General features: G+C 39.8%; 1 protein-coding gene across 12 annotated transcripts in view; it reads left to right on the top strand.

Moving 5' to 3' along the window:
- DNAAF11 (dynein axonemal assembly factor 11) overlaps window positions 1-24,056 on the top strand; it is a 124,160-nt gene that overhangs the window by 39,286 nt on the left and 60,818 nt on the right. For 9 of the 12 annotated variants that reach the window (XR_010837434.1, XR_010837431.1, XR_010837437.1 and 6 more), the window contains 3 exons: window positions 2,927-2,992; window positions 6,310-6,379; window positions 7,123-7,218. Coding sequence is in view for 6 of the 12 variants with exons in the window: in XM_067017219.1 (XP_066873320.1) it covers window positions 2,927-2,992; window positions 6,310-6,379; window positions 7,123-7,218 (232 nt within the window). In the remaining 6 variants the exon portion in view is untranslated. The remainder of the gene's footprint in view (window positions 1-2,926; window positions 2,993-6,309; window positions 6,380-7,122; window positions 7,219-24,056) is intronic. The other 3 variants (XR_010837436.1, XM_067017223.1, XM_067017222.1) reach the window with 1 other exon arrangement.

Below are 24,056 nucleotides of genomic sequence, written 5' to 3'. Positions count from 1 at the left end.
TTTTGTGTGTATTTGAAAGCAGAACATCATTATGCTTTCAAGTGTGTAATGTTATATTTCATTTTCTTGGCATCCAAAACATGACCTTGACATATGGAAATCTTAGTTATTTCTGTGTCTCCTGAAACTTTGAAACATGTACAGTTTTATGCCTGAAAATTCCAAGTGCATTATTGTTCTGTTTCTTAATTTTTAAAACTCTGCCATGAACAAGCTGGCTGAGGATACTGATAAATCTCCTATACACCTACTTGATGCTCTGGAACACATCTGCAAAGCGTTCAAGAGCTGAGGAAAGAAATTGATATAAATACCTCAGTGGAGTTGATGAGAGAGGAAAAATATTCCAACTGGAAATCCTCATGTATAGTAGTATCTAGCTGTTTTAAAATTTAAAACTAGAAAGCAGGCAGAAAAGGCCTTTTCTAGTCAAAATACAGATCCAAAGCCTACGAACTCAATCATGTTGGCTTCATTACTCAAAACCTGTTCACTTTGATCATTTCGTTTGCTGTGCTGTTACCACGGTAGAAGAGGTGCTGTCCCAAATCACTCCCAGGCGTGATCATTCACTTCACCTTCACAGCAGTCTTGTGTGGTAGGCAGTATTTCTTCTTCACAGGTCAAAAACTTGATCTGAGAGGGGAATGACTTGCCCAAGGCCACGTAGGTAATAGGTGGTGTGTCTGACTTGCCCATGCTAGCCCATTTCTAGTGGTTTCCATGACCAAGTTCATCATCTCACCTCCACCTCACCCCACCACACACACACACACACACACACACACACACACACACACACACACACACACACACACACACACACACACCTTCTTTATCCAGAAGTCATGAATGCAGCACAACACATGATGCTAATCCCTGGGGATACAGAAGTGAATATGACAGATTTCTGCCTTCAAGGAACTTAAAAATCTAGTGGGGGGACTGTCTCTCTTCGGGCTACAGCAGGGCTTGAGGGAGACCCTCTGGGCTCTGTGTGCCCCTAGTGAGACCACAGAAGCTTCTGCAGTCCCATCGTTTTTATATTCCATGTTCACATCGTTTCTATATTCAGTGACATCTTTTCAAATCTCAGCCATCTACTTAACCTAACAGATTTGCCCAGATTGACCATACTTTCCTTCTCCAAACAGGTTCTTCCCTTTGCTTCCGATTCTTTGACCCTACTACCTTCTCATCTTCTTCTGCTTTGCTGGATCCTTTCCATCTTGTCTCCTAAGTGCTCGGAGGCAAGCTCCTCAGCTATCTTCTCTTTCCACATTCACTCTTTCGAGATCTCACCAGATCCCATGATCTCAGCACTATCCTTCTGTTACTTACAACCAGACCCAACCTCTTCCCTGAGCTCAAGACTTGTATATGCAGCTAGCTGTCTGCTCTCCTATGTGGGTATAAACTACGTGTCGTAGGCTTATCGTGGCTAAAGCAGACATCCTCACTTCTATCCCCACAACCATTTACCATCAGGGCCTCAGTGTCCTCCAGCTCAGGAGTGAGCATCCACTGGGTATCAAGACCGAAACCTCGGACTCATCCTCAATTCTTCTCTCCCTCGTGTCATCAGTGAGCTCTTCCTTCAGAATGACCAGAATCCCACCCCTGCTCATTCACTCCATTGCCACCACCTTAGAGGAAGTCAGCCTCCTCTTGCCTGGATGGTTGCAATAGCCTGTTAAGTGGCACATACCCCCTCTCTTAAGGAAAATTCCTGGAAAGCACCAAACCACATTTTCTTTACAGAATTAAATCCCATGATCTCATCTAGCTGCCAGGGAGGCTGAGGAATGTGGCCTTTGCCCTGCAGAGCCATGTTCCCCATTAAAATCAGGGACCCTGTTACTACGGATAAAGGGGGAGCAGAGAGTGGGGAATATCCGTCTCTGCCACAGAAAACCTCCCGGAAATTACCTTTCAAGAGATATACGAAGGGAGAGTTTACGTTGGTGGCTGGATAAAGGGGGAATAAGCAATCAAGGCGGAGGGGAAAGCATATAGAAAAGCCCCAGAGATGAGATCGAGGATGCATGGATCATTTGAGCACCTGAAGAGGTCCCGCCTGGCGGGAGCGTGGAAAGCAGTGAGAGTGACCGCCACAAGCAGACACCCTGCCGGCAGCCCAACCTAGGGCTAATGTTCCATTCCTCCAAACAACTGAGCCTACGTTCTTCAATACTGTGGGGGCATTGTGCTTTGCAGGATAATATGATAAGTGAAATATTCGAAGTAAAATTGACCAAGTAATTCTGAACAGTACATCGACAGTCTGGAAGTTATACCTAGGACTCAATCTCAGGGTACAGTTGAAAGACTTAGAGATTTGAAATCCTGCCTCCAAGGCTCACATGACCGCTTTCCCAGCTACGTCAGCCTCTCTGAGCCTGTTTCTTCTTCTATAAAATGGAAGTGATAGATCATGGGTAGCATCGCAGCATTTCCGGGGGCTAGGGAAAGGTCACCAATGAAAGGAGAAGAAAAAAAGACAAGACTGCTTAAAACTTAAGGAATGGAATGCTGGATAAGGGCAAGCAAATGCAACATGTAATTCCCCATCAGTAATTCCGTGTTTTAGTTTGCTTCTAGCAAACCCGAATGAAATGGAAAAGAAAACTTTAACCACCAGGTGTCTCTGTCTCTGCACCGATGCTATTTTTTTTTTTTTAATGTAGTTCAGGATTCTCATATTGAAACAATGTAAACAGGAATAATTTATGAATATGTTGTAGGTCTCTGTTGAAATTTTTAAACTAACAGATTTTATTGACCAGCTACCAAAATAAAGTTTGTCATTGAAGATTATGACATAGCTTTTATCAGATTTTCTTTTGATACTGGGATGGGGTTACCTATAAAGTATCGCTAAAGACATCCTCTTTCCACCCCCCCCCCCAAATGGATTATTCCTTAGGCTTGACTTCTCTTTGAGAGATGATGAAAAGCGTAACCAGATCGTCCTGGACCTGGCTGTATATAGGTAAAGACATTTTATTATGCATGTATTTCGTGGCATTTCTTGCTATTTTCATTCTCAGTCACAGCCCCTTGAGTTCTCAAACATGAACAGCGGTCTCTTTATCACCGGCTGCCACGTCTTCCCAGGCCACGTCCCACATCCTGACTGGTTTCGGCCCCGCACCCCCTGCTTGCCCGCCCCTCATCCCCGCATCCTGACGGCTGCTCTCCCCCACCCCACCACTGTCCACAGCTGTGACATTCACACCATCAGCCCGTGTCACCTCCTCATTTAAAGACACCCGGGCCATCTGCCTCCCTCCTTGAAGATTCCAGGCCCGGGCTCACTTCCTCTATCCTGCTGATGATTTCAGGATCCACGTTCAGGACCTCTCTGCTTCTCCAGCCCTTTCAGACCCACCGATGCCCCGGTTCTTTTGTCCTTGTGCCTCCCTCTGCAGGTCTCACTCCGCCCTAGCTGTCCTCATGCCCTTCAGGCCTCCATTCAGATGTCACTTTATTACAGAGGCCTCTCTGCCTCACCATCCAGTATAGACCAGTACCATCCCTGCCTCAGCATGTCCTTCCACCTCTCCCTGCTTTCTTATTTCTACCTGACAAGCTCTCAATTTACCTGTATTTTGAAAAATGTGTAGTTGAGGCAGAAACTTTGTTTTGTTTGTTCCTACCTCTTTATGTCTCTCACACCTAAAACAGTGCCTGACACCCGTTAGGAGCTCAGTAAGTACAGGAGTAAATAGATGAATGAATGAATGATTACTGATGATGGAATCAACGAACATTTACATTCATGAGTGGTAATAAAGCATTTCTATTTTTGAGGGATTTTATTACCTGCTCTATCTCATTTAAGTTCTCAGTAACTCAGTGGTGTGGGAGAGATTGTTATCCTGGAATTACCCAAGGTGGGGGGGGTGGAGGCTTGTGAAAGTAAATGTGGTAATTGGAGAAGCCAGACTGTGAACCCTCAGTCTTAGGTCCAACTTTGTTTCTTTAATTGTGATAAAATACACATAACTTAAAGTTCACCATCTCAACCCTTTCAGTTGTACAACTCAGTGGCATTGAGTAAATTCACAATGTTGTGACACCATTACCACTCTCTACTTCCAGGAAATTTTCTCACACATAAAGGAGACCCCACACCCCTTAAGCAGTCACTCTTCATTTCCCCCCTTCCCCTGGCGACCACTCGTCTGCTTTCCGTCTCCATAGGTTTGCCCATTCTGGATATTTCATACAAATGGAATCATACCTGGCCTTTGCGTCTGGCTTCTTTCACTCAGTATAATGTCTTCGGGGTTCATCCACGTTGTAGCATATTCGTGGCCGAATACTATTCCATTGAACGGAGAGACCACCTTTTTGTTTACCCGCTCACCCGCTGACGGGCACCTGGCTTGTGTCCATCTTTGGCCGGCGTGAAGGGGGGCGGCTCTCGGTGCAGCTCCCCCTCCCAGACTCAGCTGCGTCTCCCGCGCCTCCAGCAGTCTTTCTGCCACCTGCTGCCAGGCCACCTGCCCTTAAGAAGAGCTGCCTTCCATTCCAGCCCTCCTCCAGCTGACTGGATGTTCTCTGTTCCTCCAACTCCCTGAGCTTCCCTCGCTGCTGTTTTCCAGTTAAACATTCCCTTCTTCATCCTTTTAAGGCCTTTCCATTATTAGGCCTGATTCCTGGCGTTCAGTGAATGTGTACCTCTTTCTCCTTTTAGCTCAATTAGCTACTTAACATTAATCCTCAAATTAAAACTTTCCTCATTTCCCCGTGCATGTATCTTTTCAAGGACTGGTGATATTTCTCCTGTCTAAGTAGAAAAATCCTTCCATTCCCATGATTCTGTCCAAACTATTACACTAAAATTCCTTGTTATCTTCATTGGCACATGGATGTATGCATGAAAGTTCATTCATTCATGTATGTTTCCTGCTTCTATGCCTCCAATAGCTGTAGAATACCTACTACATGCCAGGCCCTGGGAGACTGTAACCAGCCTGTTCCGAATACAGTCCCTGCTCTCCGGGGTGTACCGCCCAGTGGGGATGGCAGACAGTACATAGGCAGGCATCTACTAGGTCATTACAAAGGGAGAAGAGCGCCGTACAGGAAAAGGACAGAGTTCAGGGATGGAGAACAATGGTGTGTGTAGTCTGGTGGTTGGCGGTGTAGGGGATGGCTGGGGAAAAAGGGAAAGCCAGGGATGTGAGCACTGAAAATTGAAGGGTAAGATGTAGCGAGCTCTACAAAGGAATGGTAGAAGATTATTATTTTAGGCAGAGGAAAACAGCACATGCAAAACCCTTGTAGGTCAGGGCAGAGGAACTTTAGGCGGCCCTAAGCACAAAAAAGAATCTGTAATCCATAGTTAAAGTGGTAGATAATAAACATGAAGTTGTAGGAAAACTTGACTCTACTTTTTATTATTTTAATTTTTCACTAATTGTAACAATACTTTATTACCACTAACTATGTCCTAGGCATGGTGCACGTGTCTTCTTAGCAATCTTAGGGGATAGGCACTATTTGTATCCTCATTTTACAGGTGAGGAGACAGAGGCTTAGAAAGGTTAAGGAATGTGGTCCAGGGTAATAAAGCAGGAAGGGGAAGGTGGAGTCAGTCCCCACAAGCCTGTGTGGCCAAAACCCAAGCCTGTCGTCCCTGTATCGTCTTACCTGCCGTAATGTTTGTGATTCTTGAATCATCGCTGCAGTTTCAAATATTTTAACGTGCGTAAAAATAATCATTTGGCCAAACTTCTTATTGTAACGAGTGATGTGGAATCTAACCCTTTCTTCTGCTCATGAAGTGTAGGAGAACAATTGCCCCCACTCCTGAGGTCACTGCCGTAGAGGGAGAGGGCTGGGCTTGTTGGGCGGGATGTGCCCGCAAAGCCAGTCTTCCAGGAGTGGTAGGATGGGGCAGCTGTAGAACAGTTGCAGGGAATCGAGAGCCCTAAGGACGCAGGAGCTTAGTGGATTCAGCATTCCTGGCTATTCAAGTCAGCCTTAGGGGCTTAAAGTAAAATATTCATGAAAGAGCATGGCAAGCCGTTTTCTGCAAACCTCTGATGTTTCAGGCCGCAGATATTTTGGGGTAAGGGGCAATCCATGCCAAGTGTAATTGCGGGTCTAAAAATGAAATTGATGATATATTGAATTTTCGGCGGTCTGGGCATTAGTTTAAGATGAATATTCTAAGACCTGTTTAGCATGGAAATTGTAAACTTTCTTCACTTCAGATGGTCCCTTAAGTGGGACTCTGTATTTACACTTCTTTAAATGGTTTTGAAAATTATAAGACTCGGTTGTTGAATTTTGAAGGTATATGGACACCTCTTTAATCGACGTTGATGTACAGCCGACTTACGTGCGAGTGATGGTCAAGGGAAAGGTAAGTGTAACCCTACAGGCTGTTCCCGTTTCAGAAGCTCAGCCTTGAATCAAACGAGCTTGCCTCAAAACAGAGTTAAGTAATTTTAAAATAGAAAAAGAGAAACCCAGAGTGCTGTTCTTTTAGACACACGATTTTAAACGATGGGAGTGGTATGCAGCAGGAATGGTTGCTGACCATTATGGGCCTTGATAAAATTTGTATTTTTAACCTGTGTCTGTTTTGTTAGTACTTTTTTCAGAGCTGATAAGATGGTCATGTATGGGTAGCCTGTGCTTGAAATTATATTTAAATAATGTACCCATTTAAAATAATATACCCATTTAAATAATATACCCATTTAAAATTGTCAATGATTTCATTCACAGCAACTGTAATTTTATCACTTTTGAAATAGTATTTTTTGCTGATTCTGAGCATTCATGTCAGTTAGTTTGAAGACATTAAAATGGAAATATGTTGATGTTTTATGACAAGAAGTTTTATCTATAAATCCTTTATCAGCCGTGTTCTCATAAATGGACCAGCCACGATTTGTGACTAACTGTTCCTCAGACAATTAATTAAAATTGGTAAAATAGTTCATGCATATCAAGCATTGCCCATATTTTACTTTTTTCCTAAGAAGCCTAAGCAGATTTTTAAAATAAATGGTGAATCTTAAATTTGTAATGAAAACACCTATTAAAGTAACCCCCTCGTGTAATATGCACTCACTCTCCACACTTCCTGTTTGCTTCCAGCCATTTCAGCTTGTCCTTCCTGCAGAAGTCAAACCTGATAGCAGCTCGGCTAAAAGAGCTCAGACAACAGGGCATCTGGTGGTCTACATGCCCAAGGTAGGTAGCCTCATTTGGATCAAGCTCAAGTCTCAAGTTCCTAGAGGAACGTGGCCTACCAGGGCTCCTGATGACTTGTGATCAAGGTCTTTTTGGCTGAGAGAGCCAGAAAATCTCCTTGGACTAGCTCAGGTAGGCGAGCAAAGAAAGGCCTGTGAGAAGAGAGAGCTGGAGCCAGGACCTGTGACTGTTGTAACTCCTCCCACTTGCAGCTGCCTGCCCGCCTTCCTGCCTGGCAGGCCAGAGTGTGGAGGAGGGGTGCATAAAGCACAGGCGCCGTGAGCAGGCCCGGCACATGGTGATCAGTACCTTCCTTACCGATAACTTTGAAAGGAGATGTCATAGGCCTTGGGTCTCTTTAAAGAGTGTGATTGATTTCCCAATATTGAGCTTACTAGATTCGTGACTTTGGGCAAGTTATTAACCTGGTTCTGGGCCTCTTTTTCCTAATATCGCTTTTAAGAAAGATAATATACATAAAATTCATAGCATCGTGAGCACTCAGTGAATATTGATGCCATCATTGTCGCTCTTTGTATTATTTTTATGATATGGACTAGATAGTATTTTAAAGTAAAACTCTTGTTTGTCTTTTATTTGGGAGGAGAAGTGTTTGTATATATATTTTTTCAGTTTTTTTTAATTGAAGTATAGTTGATTTACAATATTGCGCTAGTTTCAGGTATACAGCAAAGTGATTTGTTTTTAGTTTTGGGGGTATTTTTTGCAGATTACATTCCGGTGTAGGTTATCATAAGATAATGAATATAATTCTCTGTGTTTTGTAGTAAATCCCTGCTGCTTATCTATTTTATGGATAGTAATTTTTATCTGTTAATCACATCCTCCTCATTTGTCCCTCCCCCTCCCTCTTATGCTTAGTAAGTCAGACAGAGAAAGACAAGACTATAAGATATCACTTATATGTAGAATCTAAAAAATAATGCAAGTGAATCTGTATACAGCACAGGAACAGACTCACGGACGTAAAGAACAAAATTATATGTGTACTTTGGATATGGCTGACTTCAAATGACTGGTAGTGTTCCCTCTGCTGACTTTCACACTCTAACTTTGATCTCAGAGCTGAATGTCTAAGACAGAAGCTATTTAGAAGCCTGAACAGACTTAACATGGATAGATGACAACCCTGAGAGGACTTAAGGAAAGAAAACTTAAAAAAATTCATCTGTCTACATGGAATATTCTGATTCCTCAGTACAGGCTCCACGAATTAGTTAGGATGGTTTGTGCTGCAAGCTGCAGAAACCCCAAAGAGAATTGGCTTCAACCGTAAAGAAGTGTTTCAACTCTTGTAACAAGATACAGAAGGTTGGGAGGGCCCAGTCAGGGGAGGGTCAAGCCCTTTCTGATATGTTAGCTCTGTACTCGGACCTGCTTCCTTCTGGACATGGGCACTGGCAGTAACTGGGGTGACTTGCTTTCTCGTTCTTAACCTTTTGCACAAAAATGGAAAGAGAGAGAATCAGAGAAAGACCAGAGAGAGGACCTCTCCCATCACCATGGGATAAAAGCTTCTCTGGACTGATCTGGCTAATTTAGCTGAAGAGGCTAACAAATCTTGAGGAGCTTAACCCTGGACAATGAAACCAATCTCTGGCCAAAGAGATGGTAGTCCTTTCTTCTTTCCTATTATTTTATGTTTGGTTACTGTTATCTCATCCCATGAGCTAGGGGTAGGGTGGGCTTTGCCCCAGTCACTCAGGTTTCAAAGGGGAAGAATAGATAAACCAGTCAACATGGGGTTCTCCTTGTGAGAAAGAAAAGGGACCTGGGGGACACAAAAGATTATAAACTTGATTAACCAATAAGGTTTCTATAATGGTTTAATAATCCTTCATTTTCCCAAAGCCAGTTTTGTAACAGATTATGAGTAATCAGTTATGTATTTTTACTCTGAGGCAATAAGACAGCAAATACAATTTGCTGTCAAGCAATAAAACAACAAACACACCTGTAAGAATCACATTGTCCTTGTTGACTACAACAAATTAAGGAAATCCTTCTATGCCAGTTAGAATATCCTATTGGGAAATCTAAGCGATAACTCAATAACCTCAGTGTTTCAACAGAGACATTTGAATGACACTGCCATCAGCATTCTTCTTTCTTTTTTTTTTTTTTGAAATTTCCATTCTAACGGAAAATCCAAAGATTAAATGGTAACTGCTATTTTCCTAAAAGGAAATCAAGACGTATGATTTGTGTACCTTTTACAGGGTGCCAAGCAGTTGATCAGAAGACCTCTGCTATCTCTGCTTATGAATCTTTTAAATGAATACAACATTCTATTTCCGTTATCCTTTTTGGCTTTATATCTGTTTAAATCTTCATGTTAAATACACGTAAAAAGTATAAAAAATGGCTTATTAAAGAAAAGGCATTTTAGAAGTGTTTGGTTGAAGATGAGATAATTTACATAGAATCATAATGGTTCTTTTTTTTTCTTAATAAGAAACTATGCGTAACATTTTTTACTTTGAGGTATATACTTTTTAAGATTTTAGACTACTGTCTAAAAGTAACATGGATGTGAAGCTATCTCTATCATTATTCCTTTTAATTATTAAATTATTAATTATTAGTTTATTTTCTTTTATCATTTCTTTTATATACCTCTGTCATTATTCCTCCTAAAAGGTAGCTATTTCTTGCCCTGAATTAGCTGTTTTTCACTCATGCGTTAGGTATTTGTAAGGACTGTAAAGCTCAAAGAACAAAAGCTTTTCCTTTTTTTTTTCTGTGGTATGCGGGCCTCTCACTGTTGTGGCCTCTCCCCTTGCAGAGCACAGGCTCCGGACGCGCAGGCCCAGCGGCCATGGCCCACAGGCCCAGCCGCTTCGCGGCACGCGGGATCCTCCCAGACCGGGGCACGAACCCGTGTCCCCTGCATCGGCAGGCGGACTCCCAACCACTGCACCACCAGGGTAGCCCCAAAAGCTTTTTCTTAAAAATTAAATTTAAAAAGTCATCAAAAGTTAAAAAATAAAATTCTAACTTCATTTATGCTTACTATTAAAAATATGTTACTAAAAGTTAACATCTTCATAATTCCTATTGATTGAAACAATTGAAGTACCGAAGTTTCATCCACTGAGCCGTCTTTTGTGTGTAGGCTTCTACCTTACTGTGGAATTGTCCGTGTCTGATACAGCCTCATCCATCAGAACACAGGCACCAGTCCCCTCCACCAGGAAGCCTACACAACCCACTGAACCAACGTTACCCACTGGGGGCAGACACCAAAAACAATGGGAACTACGAACCTGCAGCCTGTGAAAAGGAGAAACCAAACACAGTAAGTTAAGCAAAATGAGAAAACAGAGAAATACACAGCAGATGAGGGAGCAATGTAAAAACCCACCAGACCAAACAAATGAAGAGGAAATAGGCAATCTACCTGAAAAAGAATTCAGAGTAATGATAGTAAAGATGATACAAAATCTGGGAAATAGAATGGAGAAAATATAAGAAACATTTAACAAGGACCTAGAAGAACTAAAGAGCAAACAAACAATGATGAACAACACAATAAATGAAATTAAAAATTCTCTAGAACGAATCAATAGCAGAATAACTGAGGCAGAAGAACAGATAAGTGACCTGGAAGATAAAATAGTGGAAATAACTACTGTAGAGCAGACTAAAGAAAAAATAGTGAAAAGAATTGAGTACAGTCTCAGAGAACTCTGGGACAACATTAAATGCAACAACGTTCAAATTATAGGGGTCCCAGAAGAAGAAGAGAAAAAGAAAGGGACTGAGAAAGTATTTCAAGAGATTATAGTTGAAAACTTCCCTAATATGAGAAAGGAAATAGTCAATCAAATCCAGGAAGCATAGAGACTCCCATACAGGATAAATCCAAGGAGAAACAATGCCCAGACACATATTAATCAAACTATCAAAAATTCAGTACAAAGAAAAAATATTGAATGCAGCAAGGGAGAAGCAACTAATAACATACAAGGGAATCCCCATAAGGTTAACAGCTGTTCTTTCAGCAGAAACTCTGCAAGCCAGAAGGGAGTGGCAGGACATATTTTAAGTGATGAAAGGGAAAAACTTACAACCAAAATTACCCAGCAATGATCTCATTCAGATTTGACGGAGAAATTAAAACTTTTACAGACAAGCAAAAGCGAAGCGAATTCAGCACCACCAGACCAGCTTTACAACAAGTGCTAAAGGAACTTCCCAAGGCAGGAAACACAAGAGAAGGAAAAGACCTCCAATAACAAACCCAAAAAAATTATGAAAATGGTAATATGAACATACATATCAATAATTACCTTAAATGTAAATGGATTAAATGCTCCAACCAAAAGAAATACACTGGCTGAATGGATACAAAAACAAGACCCCTATATATGCTGTCTACAAGAGACCCACTCTTTTGTGTCCTTCGGACCTAGGGACACATACAGACTGAAAGTGAGGGGATGCAAAAATATACTCCATGCAAATGGAAATCAAAAGAAAGCTGGAGTAGCAATACGCATATCAGATAAAATAGACTTTAAAATAAAGAATGTTACAAGAGACAAAGACACTACGTAATGATCAAGGGATCAATCCAAGAAGAAGATATAACAATTGTAAATATTTATGCACCCGACATAGGAACACCTCAATACATAAGGCAAATGCTAACAGCCATAAAAGGGGACATCAGCAGTAACACAATCATAGTAGGGGACTTCACACCCCACTTTCACCAATGGACAAATCATCCAAAATGAAAATAAATAAAGAAACACAAGCTTTAAATAACACATTAAAGAAGATGGACTTAATTGATATTTATAGGATATTCCATCCACAAACAACAGAATACACTTTCTTCTCAAATGCTCATGGAACATTCTCCAAGATAGATCATATCTTGGTCACAAATGAAGCCTTGCTAAATTTAAGAAAATTGAAATCATATCAAGTGGCTTTTCCAACCACAATGCTGTAAAACTAGATATCAATTACAGGAAAATAACTGTAAAAAATACAAACACAGGGAGGCTAAACAATACACTATTAAATAACCAAGAGATCACTGAAGAAATCATCAAGGAAATCAAGCAATACCTAGAAACAAATGACAAGGAAAACATGATGACCCAAAACCTATGGGATGCAGCAAAAGCAGTTCTAAGAGGGAAGTTTATAGCAATACAATCCTACCTCAAGAAACAAGAAACATCTCAAATAAACAATGTAACCTTGCACCTAAAGCAATTAGAGAAAGAAGAACAAAAAAACCCCAAAGTTAGCAGAAGGAAAGAAATCATAAAGATCAGATCAGAAATAAATGAAAAAGAAATGAAGGAAACAATAGCAAAGATAACTAAAACTGAAGGTGGTTCTTTGAGAAGATAAGCAAAATTGATAAACCATTAGCCAGACTCATCAAGAAAAAAAGGGAAAAGACTCAGATCAATAGAATTTGAAATGAAAAAGGAGAAGGAACAACTGACACTGCAGAAATACAAAGGATCATGAGAGATTGCTACAAGCAACTATATGCCAATAAAATAGACAACCTGGAAGAAATGGACAAATTCTTAGAAAAGCACAACCTTCCGAGACTGAACCAGGAAGCAATAGAAAATATATACAGACCAATCACAAGCACTGAAATTGAAACTGTGAATGAAAATCTCCCACAAACAAAAGCCCAAGACCAGATGGCTTCACAGGAGAATTCTATCAGACATTTAGGGAAGAGCAAACACCTATCCTTCTCAAAGTCTTCCAAAATATAGCAGAGGGAGGAACACTCCCAAACTCATTCTACGAGGCCACCATCACCCTGATACCTAAACCAGACAAAGATGCCACAAAGAAAGAAAATTATAGGCCAATATGACTGATGAACATAGATGCAAAAATCCTCAAGAAAATACTAGCAAACAGATCCAGCAGCACATTAAAAGGATCATACACCATGATCAAGTGGGGTTTATCCCAGGAATTCAAGGATTCTTCAATATATGCAAATCAATCAATGTGATACACTGTATTAACAAATTGAAGGATAAAAACATATGATCATCTCAATACATGAAGAAAAAGCTTTTGACAAAATTCAACACCCATTTAGGATAAAAACTCTCCAGAAAGTAGGCATAGAGGGAACTTACCTCAACATAATAAAGGCCATATATGACAAACCCACAGCCAACATCGTTCTCAATGGTGAAAAACTGAAACCATTTCCTCTAAGATCAGGAACAAGAGGAGGTTGTCCACTCTCGCCACTATTATTCAACATAGTTTTGGAAGTTTTAGCCACAGCAAGCAAAGAAGAAAAAGAAATAAAAGGAATACAAATTGGAAAAGAAGTGAAGCTATCACTTTTTGCAGATGACATGATACTATACATAGAGAATCCTAAAGATGCTACCAGAAAACTATTAGAGCTAATCAATGAATTTGGTAAAGTAGCAGGATAAAAAATTAACGCACAGAAATCTCTTGCATTCCTATACACTAGTGATGAAAAATCTGAAAGAGAAATTAAGGAAACACTCCCATTTACCATTGCAACAAAAAGAATAAAATACCTAGGAATAAACCTACCTAAGGAGACAAAAGACCTGTATGCAGAAAACTGTAAGACACTGATGAACGAAATTAAAGATGATACAAACAGATGAAGAGATATACCGTGTTCTTGGATTGGAAGAATCAACATTGTGAAAATGACTATGCTACCTAAAGCAATCTACAGATTCAGTGCAATCCCTATCAAACTACCAATGGCATTTTTCACAGAACTAGAACCAAAAATTTCACAATTTGTATGGAAACACAAAAGACCCTGAATAGCTAAAGCAATCTTGAGAAAGAAAAACGGAGCTGGAGGAATCAGGCTCCTGGACTTCAGACTATACTACAAAGATGCAGTAATCAAGACAGTATGGTACTGGCACAAAAACAGAAATATAGATCAATGGAACAGGATAGAAATCCCAGAGATAAACCCACGCACAGATGGTCACCTTATCTTTGATGAAGGAGGCAAGAATATACAATGGAAAAAAGACAGCCTCTTCAATAAATGGTGCTGGGAAAACTGGACAGCTACATGTAAAACAATGAAATTAGAACACTCCCTAACACCATACACAAAAATAAACTCAAAGTGGATTAAATACCTAAATGTAAGGCCAAACACTATCAAACTCTTAGAGGAAAACATAGGCAGAACACTATGACATAAATCACAGCAAGATCCCTCTGACCCATCTCCTAGAGAAAGGGAAATAAAACCCAAAATAAACAAATGGACCTAATGAAACTTCAAAGCTTTTGCACAGCAAAGGAAACCATAAACAAGAGGAATAGACAACTCTTAGAATGGGAGAAAATATTTGCAAACGAAGCAACTGACAAAGGATTAATCTCCAAAATATACAAGCAGCTCATGCAGCTCAATATCAAACAAACAACCAACCCAATCCAAAAATGGGCAGAAGACCTAAATAGACATTTCTCCAAAGAAGATATACAGATTGCCAGCAAACACATGAAAGGATGCTCAACATCACTAATCACTAATCGTTAGAGAAATGCAAATCAAAACTACAATGACGTATCACCTCACACCGGTCAGATTGGTCATCATCAAAAAATCTACAAACAATAAATGCTGGAGAGGGTGTGGAGAAAAGGGAACCCTCTGGCACTGTTGGTGGGAATGTAAGTTGATGTAGCCACTATGGAGAACAGTATGGAGGTTCCTTAAAAAGCTAAAAATAGAACTACCATACGACCCAACAATCCCACTGCTGGGCATATACCCTGAGAAAACCATAAATCAAAAAGAGTTACGTACCACAATGTTCATTGCAGCTCTATTTACAATAGCCAGGACATGGAAGCAACCTAAGTGTCCATTGACAGATGAATGAATAAAGAAGATGTGGCACATATATACAATGGAATATTACTCAGCCATAAAAAGAAACGAAATTGAGTTATTTGTAGTGAGGTGGATGGACCTAGAGTCTGTCACACGGAGTGAAGTAAGTCAGAACGAGAAAAACAAATACCGTATGCTTACACATATATATGGAATCTAAAAAAAAAAAAAAGGTCCTGAAGAAACTAGGGGCAGGACAGGAATAAAGACGTAGATGTAGGGAACGGACTTGAGGACATGGGGGGGGCGGTAAGCTAGGATGAAGTGAGAGAGTGGCATGGACATATATACACTACCAAATGTAAAATAGATCACTAGTGGGAGGCAGACGCATAGCACAGGGAGATCAGTTCGCTGCTTTGTGACCACCTAGAGGGGTGGGATAGAGAGGGTGGGAGGGAGACGCAAGAGGGAGGAGATATGGGGATGTATGTATATTGATAGCTGTTTCACTTTGTGATATAGCAGAAACTAACACAACATTGTAAAGCAATAATACTCCAAGAAAGATATTAATTTAAAAAATAAAATATAAAAAAATAAAGAAAAAGGAAAAAGAAAATGATATTTGGCAGGAATCAAAGGGAAATTTTAGAAAATTTGGCAATTCTAAATAGGGTCCAAGAGGACATAGCAAGTGTAAAAGATAGAGAATGGAGACAAGTAAGAATGCAACAAGATGAGGGCAAAGGCAATAGTTAGAGATAAACAGGCGCTGAATGAGATAAGAAAGAACAAAATAGAAACTAGCACTGAAATAGCAGAATTAAAGTCTGCAATGGCGATGTTAAATAGAAGGAATGACATGGAAAATAAAGCAAATGTGGAAAATAGCTTGAAGACCCTTCTAAAATGTAGCTAAAGGACAAGAGCTAAAAACTATGCAAGTTATTATAAATATAGAGGACTTAGATGAAAATCTAATCAAAGAATTAGTTATGGTCACACCAACAAAATCAGAACAATTTTAGAAGTCATAACTTTTTTGAGCTTAAAAACATAAGAATTAGGGCTTCCCTGGTGGTGCAGTGGTTGAGAGTCTGCCTGTTGATGCAGGAGACACGGGTTCAAGCCCTGGTCTGGGAAGATCCCACGTGCCGCAGAGCGGCTGGGCCCGTGAGCCATGGCCGCTGAGCCTGCGCGTCTGGAGCCTGTGCTCCGCAACAGGAGAGGCCACAATAGTGAGAGGCCCGCAAACCGCAAAAAAAAAAAAAAAAACCAGAAACAAAACCATAAGAATTAGAATATTCAAATCAAAAGCAGTTAACAAGTTATAAGTAAAATTACCCAAAACAGACCAAAGTCAAAATTCTCCCATTACAAGGATAAATATCTTATAACTTTTCAAAAGGTGCAAAGAGGTGTTACCCACAAAGGAAATATTAAAAATTAAAAATTAAAAATTACCACCACCAGCAAAAAACATCCTCCTGGCCTCAAAATTCTCTCCAATAAAAAATGTCAAAAGAGGGCTTCCCTGGTGGCGCAGTGGTTGAGTCCACCTGCCGATGCAGGGGACATGGGTTCGTGCCCCAGTCTGGGAAGATCCCACATGCCGCGGAGTGGCTGGGCCCGTGAGCCATGGCCGCTGAGCCTGCGCGTCCGGAGCCTGTGCTCTGCAACGGGAGAGGCCACAACAGTGAGAGGCCCACGTACTAGGAAAAAAAAAAAAAAAAATTAAAAAAATAGAAAAAAATATATAGAAGCGTGAAAAGATCATCTCCACATACTGTCACCATCACATCTTTCCTTGCTCAGCCTCTGTGGCCGTCCTGATTCTATGAATGAACTGTCTGTGATCTAACCAAACTCTCCAGATGTGTGTTGGCTCCTTTTTCCCCTTGCCTTTGAAGGACCACGTTCCCCCTCTAACAATTCTCTCTTCTCTCCACTTCTTCACTGAATTTTCCACTATACATCTTACATTAGAAAACATGCTGTAACATCTCCCTTCTTCAAAATAAAAACATTCCCCTCTACTTACTGCTCTGACCTGCTTCACAGCAAAACTCTTAAAGCAGACATCTATATCTTCTGTTCCAATTATTTTCTCATAATCTCTAAAAGCAACTCCAATTAGGTGTTCACCTCTTCTCCAGGCTCCCCATCATGGAAGCATCTCTTTTTGAGGTCTCCGGTTCTCTCTGCATTACCAAATCCATCAGTCAGCCCCCATCCTCTTCTTTTCTGACCTTTCAGCAGCTTTTTACACCCTTAATCAGTCCCTCCATTTTTAAACACGTGTTCACGTGGCATTAGACACACCGCTTTCATTTGACTCTCTTCCTATGTCAGATGCTCCTTCTCACTGGATGCCCTCTGCCACTGGATGCTTCTTTGCTGATTCCTTCTCCTACCCTGGCCTCTGAAAGTTGTCCAGTCATTCATTTCTAGGACCCCCTTGTCTTCTCTATTTATACTTATTCCCTACATAATCTCATGACTTTAAATAACATCTCTAGAGCTCCAGCAGCTGATAGTTGCCAAATAGGTAATTGGGAACAACAACCTCACTAAAGAAAATTTAGGAAGATGGACTACATATTTTGAAGGCATCTTGATAGTGATGAGAGAGTGAGAATAACTGTCCACTGATCCCGAAGGAATGGCCGAGAGGATGAACCATGCTTTCAGTGACCACACAGGGGTGAGAAGAAAAAAGTCCAAGTCCAGAGGCTAGCATGGATGGTAAGCCACCCACACTTTGGGATGTGACTCTGAAGGGCTGTAACCCAGGAGGAAGGTGAATTAGAAGCCAGCCAGACCTCAGAAAGTCTCACAGCCTGTCTAAATGGCTATCGAAATGGCCCTGATACTGGGCCTTGAACTTGAGTGAAGGTAATGAGTTCCATCTACACATGCCTGGCAAAACCCAGACACCTAGAAGTTAACATCATCCCTGGACTCAAATTGTAGGTAGATAGGTAGGTAGGTAGAGAGAGAGAGAGGGAGATAGAGAATCTTTTTTCAAATAAGTACCCAGCCCACCGTGAAAATTACACGAGGTGCTCAGAGAGACTTGAGCGGGATTCCAGTAGAAACCTAGTCGGTATTTTGGAATCTGTTTATACCATGTTCCTACTCTTCCTCCTCGAGGGAAACTTGAGAGTCCCACGGTTGTTGCAGAGACTAAATTGTGAGACGCAGACTCACATTTGAACTGTAAAACACTTCCTAAATTTGCAGCCTCCCAGAAGCAGAAGGCTCCACAGGGAGATGAGTACAGTGGTTTATTTGGGAAGTATGGGGGTGCTGGTCATGGAGTAGGGAAGGAAAGGCAGTCAAGACAAAGTGTCAGCAGCCCCAGTGGGAAAGCTCTAGGAGACAGTGCAAAACACGTGCTTCAGAATAACTCTACCTCAGCGGTGATGGAACTGGGATAGTAGTAACCAACTGCTGAGAATATTTGGTCGATGGCTGTTCCCTGCTGTGGGGTGTGGGGAATGGGGTGATGTGAACTCCCCAGCATTTCTGAACTATTGCTGGCCTAGAACAAACAAGAATAACCGTGAACTTTTTCAGGTACATGGAGGATAGTTCCCACTGAGACTATCTCTAGTAAGATTCTAAAAGGATATTTTCTTTTCTTTTAAAACATCATTATCATTCTTGATGTCTGTCCTAACCTAATAAAATATCATTTGCAAACTTAGGCTGTGTGTGTATATGATCCTCCATGGGGAGCTGTCAAATAAGATTGCACTTTACAAGTATAAAAGAATTTTGAAGGAACCGTTTGATAGTTAGATTTTTTTCTCCTTTTATTTCAAAGCCATGAAGCTGTCTTGTGCAACTGTCAATATTGATTTTACATATACATGTCAGTAATTGCACCTTTAAAATTTTTCCTCACACAGCTTGGGTATCTTTGGAATCAAAGCCAGTATTCTTATCCTTATCTTTCTGATCAATTTTTCAAAAATTTAAATTTTCTTCGCTACCAATTATGTCTTTATTTGAGATAGAATATACTTCAAAAATGTTTGACTTATCCAGGTATTTTTATCTGTTCAAAGATTTTTAAATAATTTATATATTTTCTAATTGTGGATTAATGACCTTTTTTAAAGAGAAAAAAAAGAGCTTGTTTTCTTTAAAGGAATATTTTTCTTTAACAGGCTCAGTGAATTATGTGCCTTTCTTTGTGAAGTCAATCAGAACAGTTAACAAATCATGAAGTTGTTAAAATGTCAACAGTAAATTTGGGTATAAATACTAACTTTCTCTAATGCCAGAGGAAAATAAAAAAGTCTTATTGATTCCAAAGTTTTATATTAATGGTATTCCTTTGCAGGAATCTGAGCTTTGCATATTTAACTGTTCAACACCAGTATTATGGATAATTAACTAATAAATATGAACACCAGAAATGTGTAAGAAGGTGGATAATTTATAAGTGCCCCAGTTCTTCTGAAGGTGACTTAAGTATTGCTAGGCAGTCGTCTATGTCATTTGTGGGGCAGGGCCTCACTGAAGGGCACTGGTCAGCCAGTAACTGACACACCTCCCCTCTCCTCCAGATCAAACAGCGGGCTTATGTCAAGACAGGTTGCTATCTAATGGGCTTAGACAGTTGGGAAGTTTTATGAAGAAAAAACAGTGGAGACGTTTTTAGAAATTACCGATGAGGCATGGGTTGAAGACATTAAATGTGTATACTTAAGCAAAATGAGGGTGGAGGAAGAATATGCCGCATCCATAAATAAACTATATGGAAGTTATTAATCAGATGAGGGAATGATTTAGCATGTTTGGCTTGCCACACCATGGAAATAAGGTGGTAGAACTCAGAAATGGAAAACTTCCTGCAAAATTCTGAAAAACTGTAGACAATTAATGAATTATTAATTAATCAATTAAAATATTTATTCGATTTATGAAAGATTTATTAAGTACCTAGTATGAATGAAGCACTGTGCAAATTACTGTGGAAGCGAAAAATAAATGATAGGTCCTGTCTCCTTGTTGAAGCCACTGACTGTCACCGCCTCAAACCCAGACCTGCCCTTGCCCCAGTTTCTAAGTCCCAGTTTCAAACAGACTCAGACACTTGTTAAGTAGTTTCTCATTCTTCTGCTTAAACTTGAAATTATGTTACCAACTCGGAGACTACTGTCACACTCATAGCTGCTAGGATTTTCTATGGTTCCCTAAATCTCTCCTCCACTAGTTGGACCCAGCACCAACAGGGCCCAGCATGCGTGAAGCTGCAGCCCACGAAACTCCTGCCTCTTCCCCATTTGTAGACAGAATAGGCAGGAATAAGCATCTCCAGGGGTCTTTCCTCTTAGTTCTAATCTGTTGCTATTCATTCCTTCATTCGCTCATTCAAATATTCCATGTATTTTAATGAGTACCTACTGTGTGCTAGGCACCTATGGTAGCGTCTTGGAAATGCAAACAAAAAGGAAGATGTGTACTGAATGAGGCACCCTAAGGATATCCTTTTGCAGGTTAGGACTGAGGCTGTGATATCTTCCTGCTATGTCACCTTGAACTGAAGACCTAATGAGGGCTTCTCATTCCCCAGTCCCCGTACATCCCTCACCCGTGAGTCCTCAGCTACTGAGACACTGTCATCTTCCTAAAGTATTAGTCTAAAAGTCTATAATCTTATAGAAATAGCTTTAATTATTTTGAATAACATTTCGAAAAGATTCCAAAAGTTATTATTTTCCTTGGAAGAAGTAGTGAAGGTGGTACCAAAAGAAAACAATGTGATTTCTACAACTTAGATTAAAACGTGAAAATTGGAAAAGTGTGAGTGGGGAGAACAAACTTATAAATATTTTCTATTTCACAACCCCCAAATATATATATTACGCTTTATTCATGTTAACATTTAATATAAATGTTTTTAGGGAAATTGAGTAGAATTAAGTACAAATAGGTAAATTACAAAGTATTACAGAAAATAAATGCAAACAAAAGTCAGTACAGTTACATGGACTTGAAAAGCATGAGAAAGGAAACATAAAAAGAAAATCTGTAGGAAACTAATTGATGTAAAATCAGTTACACTATACAGTTTACAAGAATCTAAAAGACACAAGAAATGTATAAAGAAAAGAATGCATAAAGCTCTATTAGATGAATGCAAGCAAAATTAGTTATGACAAAATATCAGAGATGACAAAATTTAAAGCACAAAAGCATTTAATGGAACAGGATTATTCTATAGTAACAAAAAATAATATAAAATAAAGATCCACTGCCTTATATTTATTAGATGTACATCATTTAAGTGTATAAGATATAAGTTCTTGTAAACATAGGGAAAATCAACAGAATCAGCTCTACTGGAAGATTTATGACCGATTTCTGTCTTTGATATGATCAACAAAAAGTAGGACCATTTATTATTTGAATAATATAATTAAGATCATTTTAAAAGTTCATAATTGACAAAACTCTATGAAAAGTTCACTTTAATTTCCAAATCAAAAAATTATAGAAATTACATTTAATTACAAGTCAATAGAAATAAAGTTGTGTACGAAATAGGGTAAACCAACAAATAAAATCGGAAAATTCAAAATACTGTCCTAAAATGCAATTAAACCACAAAAGGAATAAAAAAATATATATTACTTGGAAAGTTAAAAATGTAAACAGTAGCAAACTATACAGGCTTTAGAATCAAAGACCCTTTACATGCAGCTGCCAACTGAGAAACCAATGTATAATCAGCGTGACTAGTTTGAAGTGGTTAAGTGAAGCCATGATTTCCTTCTGCAGATCTTTTTGCCTCACAGTCTTTCCTGTCTCAGAAAATGGCACCATCATCTCCCCAGCTGGCCAAGTCAAAGACTAGGAGGCATCCCTGACATATCTCTGGCCCTCACAACCTATATCTTGTTGGCACTACTGCCCAAATGTACCCTGAATCCAGTCACTTGTCACCATCTCCCTCTTCACTCCTGTCCAAGCCAGTGTCATCTCCCAACCAGACCACCTCTGATGCCCTCTCCCTGTTTTCCCTGATTCTGTTCTTTCCACCCTTTGATTCTTTCTCCATGCAGAAGCCAAAGTGACATTTTAAAAACATAAATCAGTTCATTTTATTCTGTTTAAAGCCCACCAATGGCTTCCCATTGCACTTGGAGTGACATTCACATTTCCTTGTTGTGGCCCTGAAGGCTCCGTACGAGCTAGCATCTGCCTGCATTTCTAGCATCTTCTTCTACTTTCCTGTTCTCATTATGGCCCAGACGCGGCTTTTTTTTCTTTCCTGGAGCACGATAGCCTCACTTTCCACCACAGGACTTTTGTACTTGCTGGTTTTTTTCTTGCTAAGTGCACTCTGCCCCCTTTCTCTTTTCACACGTGTCGCCTTTGTATCACACAGGTGATACAAAGTGTCTCCTTTAAACAGGCACTTTTCCTGATCATCAGTGCTAACGTGGCCAGCTACACTCCGTCAGTCATCTTTCTCAGTTATATCACCTGGCTTATTGTTATTACAGTATTTCTCACTGTAAGAAACGATCTGATTTGTTCAGTTTTGTATGGTTTGTCTTCCCCATCTAAGTGTAAGGTTCATGATCGTAGAGACCTTGATTCATCCAGTGTCTGGAATAGTACCTGTCTTCTAAGTACCAGATAAATATTAGTTGAAGAATGAAACCCCAAAACCACTTATCACGGCTTGTGTTTTTTGGATATTTTTCCCAGCCAATCACTTTGCTTATTATTATTAATTCAGTAAGAAGATGAAGTTTTTAGATTTAATTCTAATATGAATTATTTTATTTCTATTTGGATTGTTTCTGCCTATTTCATGTCCATGAAATCTTTAGCTTCATAGATACTCTCTTTTGTTTTATTCTAGGGGCTTTATCATTTTAGCTTTTTTAACCTTTAGGTCTATGATCCATTTCAAATTAATTTTTACATAAGATTGGGGGATATTGATTAATTAGGAAAATATCAGGTTGTCATCTTATTTCACACCTTATACCAGAATAAATTTCATATGGATTAAAGAATTAAATATTATTTTTAAATATTTTTAAAAAGAAATAAAAGTGTGCTGTATACCTGAAACTAATATGATATTAAAAATCAAGGGCTTCCCTGGTGGCGCAGTGGTTGAGAATCCGCCTGCCGATGCAGGAGACACGGGTTCGTGCCCTGGTCCGGGAAGATCCCACATGCCGCGGAGCAACTAAGTCCGTGAGCCATGGCCGCTGGGCCTGCGCGTCCGGAGCCTGTGCTCCGCAACGGGAGAGGCCACAACAGTGAGAGGCCCGCATACCGCAAAAAAAAAAAAAAAAAAAAAAAAAAAAATCAACTATACTTCAATAAAAATAAATATGTAAGTGGAGATAAAGGTAAATATTTACTTTTATTCTCTGCAGAGATTGGCTAACAATGGCAGAAATTACCAAGGAAAAGCAATAGTTTTGGTTACTTTAACCAAAGTTGTATGTCAAAAACCACCATTCATAAACATTTATTGTTCATTTATATTTCATCCATTTATTCATTCATTGAACAAATAATTGTTGAGGGCCTGTCACGTAGCCAGCACAGAAATTCCTCCTGGGGTTTACATTTTAGTGGCAGGAAAACAGACAATAAACTAATAAACAAGACAATATACAGTTTTTCAAATGCTGACATGTCCCATTGCCGAGGAAAAACACCACAAAAGACCAAAGAAGATAATATCAATATTGCATATAAATTCATGAAAGTGTTTCAGAAAAATACCAAACCCCAATAGAAAAGAGGTAAATCACAGTTACAAAAGAAGCACAAAAAAGTCTATGGTATTAGAGTTCCCTCAGTCTCACGGCCTCCTTGTTTAAATAATTTAACAATACGTAGATAATGTGTTTACAGGACAAAATTCCAAAGTATTAAGTTTACAAGTAAAGCAAACATCCTTTCC

This window comes from Kogia breviceps, chromosome 17 (genome assembly GCF_026419965.1).
Source record: "Kogia breviceps isolate mKogBre1 chromosome 17, mKogBre1 haplotype 1, whole genome shotgun sequence".
NCBI classification, from domain to species: domain Eukaryota; kingdom Metazoa; phylum Chordata; class Mammalia; order Artiodactyla; family Physeteridae; genus Kogia; species Kogia breviceps.
Note: the sequence above shows the minus strand (reverse complement) of the source record. Positions and strands in the feature narration are given on the sequence as shown.